A 2753-nucleotide genomic window follows, 5' to 3' on the forward strand; every position below is an offset into this window, starting at 1 on the left:
GTAACACGATCTCTAATAATAGGGTAGTAATGGACCTCACAACACCTTTAAAGCTCTTTCACACACGTTATCTAATTTGATCCTCATAAAAGCCTGGCGATAGGTATATTGCAGGGGATGCAGGCAGGAGTTTTTAGCGGTTATAGGATATGCCTGAAGTCATGAAGCTAGTGAATGGCTGGATTCAAACCATACCTTAAAAGCCCGTCCGTTTACTCATGCCCTGTCTTCCTGCTCTGCGGTCTACAGCACACCTCACCGTGGTTTCCTTGATGCGGCCATGCCTTTCCCCAAGGGAATGCATTTCATTACTGTATTTCTAGACAATGAATTGTCTTTGAGGAAATGACAACCACAAGCAGAAAGCAAATCTCGTTTTTAGCCGCATCTGAGAATGTGGTTGGTCACGTGACCTGTGGGTGTTCGCTGAGATCCCAGCGACATGCCACGTGTGGTTCCTTCTGTTTTCAGGCCCCAGAAGCACATCCCGGGAAGAAAAATGCGTTGTGGACCCCTGTGCCGATTCCTGTGGCTTTGGCCCTATCTGTCCTACATTGAAGCCGTGCCCATCCGAAAAGTCCAGGATGACACCAAAACCCTCATCAAGACGATTGTCACCAGGATCAATGACATATCACACACGGTAGGGAGGGCCTGGGAGACGAGGTAGAACCGTGGCTGGCCCGTGGGGAAACCGGACCTCAGAGGTTGGCTGAGGCCGTGCAGCCTCGCGCAAGGGGCCTGGCGGCCTGGACGCCTCCCTACCGCATGGACAGCTGCCTCTGCTCTCCTGATCTCCCCTTGCCTCCCACCTCCTCACTCCCCTTCCTCCCAGACTGGAATCCTAGTGCCCAGGACCAGAGCATAAGGGTCCGGTGTCCCCTTGGCAGGTGACCAGAGCCCCAGCAGCGCCCCCTCTGGGCCTCCAACACATCTCTAGACCGTTCTAATCATTAGGCATTCTTCCTGGCTGGTAGCTGAACGCTGACCCTGCGAAGCGTCTCCTCATTACTGCTGGTCCTGCCTATCAAGCCCTCTCTCACATACAACCCTCTACGTATTTGCAAACAGCTCTCAATGTCCCCTGGGTCTTTTCTCTGGGGTCCACAAGCCTATACCTTCAGCCACTTCCCAGATGAGGTCGGCGTTTAGAATTAGGAAGGCTACGTGTGAATCCTCGCCCTTCTGTTCTCTATCCGTAAAATCTTAAGCTAGTTAAGCCCCTCAATGTCTTTAAACCCTGGTTTCCTCATCTAGATACTAGGACTACCTTAATAGTCTTCACAAGGTCGTTTCAAGATTAAATTAGATAAAGCTAGTGACCGCCCCCACACACACACACCCCTCCTGCAGAACCAGAACAGAGCATGCCCTCTTCAAAGGTTTTCAGACGTGGCTTTTGATATTCCCCTGCCTTAAAAGCCAACTTGTCCACCTGCATGGAGCAATCCAGAGACTTCCACATCTCCTGGCCTCTCTGGATTTCTAACAGTAGCCTTGGGCAGCCAGGGAGCCGTTAGGTGGCCGGAAGCAGGGACAGCTCAGAACTAGATAGCGTCTTGAGCATTTCATAGGGAAAAACGCTTAAGTCTCCTTGCTTTCAAAATAGTCATTCAACAAGCTGCACATGATAGACCCCGAGTGTCCCAACAGGTGTGGTGCAGGCAGTGAGCGCTGCGGGCAGCGGGGGAGGGGGAGAGCCCCTCCTGGTAACCAGAGTTATTGGAGTGGAGGAGTGAGACGGGACCTTGATCCCTAAGGGGGGGAGACTTCGTGGAGAACCTGTCTGGGAGGAAGGCGTCCTTTGTGGGTGGAAGGGTTGGGGAGGGGCATGTCTGGAGGACCTCAATGCCTGGGGAAGAGACTTAAGTCAGTAAGTAAGAAATAGGGAGTCATGGCTGGTTCTATAGCAGAGGCATCTGGAAGAGGAAACGGCCTGCTAAAGCTGGTCTGGAAGTGGAGGGCAGGGTGGTTTGGGAAGGGCAGGAAGACAGAAGCCCGGGAGACCAGCTTGGAGGCTTGGCAGCCACGTGGGCACAAGAAATAAGGGCCTAGGCAGGATGGTGCGGAAGGGGGAAAGGAGACACCTCCACGCTCGCGGGAAGGGCCAGGGGCTTTGCGGAGCTGACTTCTCTCCCCTGAGCTCTTGCTCTCCCCTTCCTCCTGCATAGCAGTCCGTCTCCTCCAAACAGAGGGTCACTGGTTTGGACTTCATCCCTGGGCTCACCCCTGTCCTGAGTTTGTCCAAGATGGACCAGACATTGGCGATCTACCAACAGATCCTCACCAGTCTGCCTTCCAGAAATGTGATCCAAATATCTAATGACCTGGAGAACCTCCGGGACCTTCTCCACCTGCTGGCCTCCTCCAAGAGCTGCCCCTTGCCCCAGGCCAGAGCCCTGGAGACCTTGGAGAGCCTGGGCGGCGTCCTGGAAGCCTCCCTCTACTCCACGGAGGTGGTGGCCCTGAGCAGGCTGCAGGGGTCTCTGCAGGACATGCTGCGGCAGCTGGACCTCAGCCCTGGGTGCTGAAGCCTTGAAAGCCTCTCTTCCCAAAGCTGAGGGAAGAAACCTGAGCTTCCAGGTGTCTGCAGGAGAAGAGAGCCTGTGTGGACATCCTTTATGCAGGCCTGCGGGTCATTTCTCTGTCACTCCTCTAAGCCGCTCTTCTTCCAAAGGCAGAAAACTCCAAGGCAGGAAACCAGAGATATAAATACATGGTTCCGTGCCCACCGGGAAGGAGGGCCCATCCAG

At 54.3% G+C, this 2753-nt stretch overlaps 1 protein-coding gene across 1 annotated transcript; it reads left to right on the forward strand.

The window, feature by feature from the left end:
* Nucleotides 1–499: 499 nt before the first annotated feature.
* Nucleotides 500–2531, forward strand: LEP (leptin). The gene is made up of 2 exons (XM_060019985.1): nt 500–643; nt 2172–2531. Exons 1-2 carry the CDS (start codon nt 500–502, stop codon nt 2529–2531), a joined length of 504 nt encoding a protein of 167 aa, XP_059875968.1.
* Nucleotides 2532–2753: the final 222 nt, after the last annotated feature.

The sequence above is a fragment of the Delphinus delphis genome, chromosome 9 (genome assembly GCF_949987515.2).
Source record: "Delphinus delphis chromosome 9, mDelDel1.2, whole genome shotgun sequence".
Taxonomy (NCBI): Eukaryota; Metazoa; Chordata; class Mammalia; order Artiodactyla; family Delphinidae; genus Delphinus; species Delphinus delphis.

Excerpts from the sequence above, each read along its gene's own strand:
- LEP (XM_060019985.1), top strand. The coding sequence starts at position 500 with ATGCGTTGTGGACCCCTGTGCCGATTCCTGTGGCTTTGGCCCTATCTG. Across the intron at positions 644-2,171 it reads TCAATGACATATCACACACG|CAGTCCGTCTCCTCCAAACA; the intron begins GTAGGGAGGGCC and ends CCTCCTGCATAG.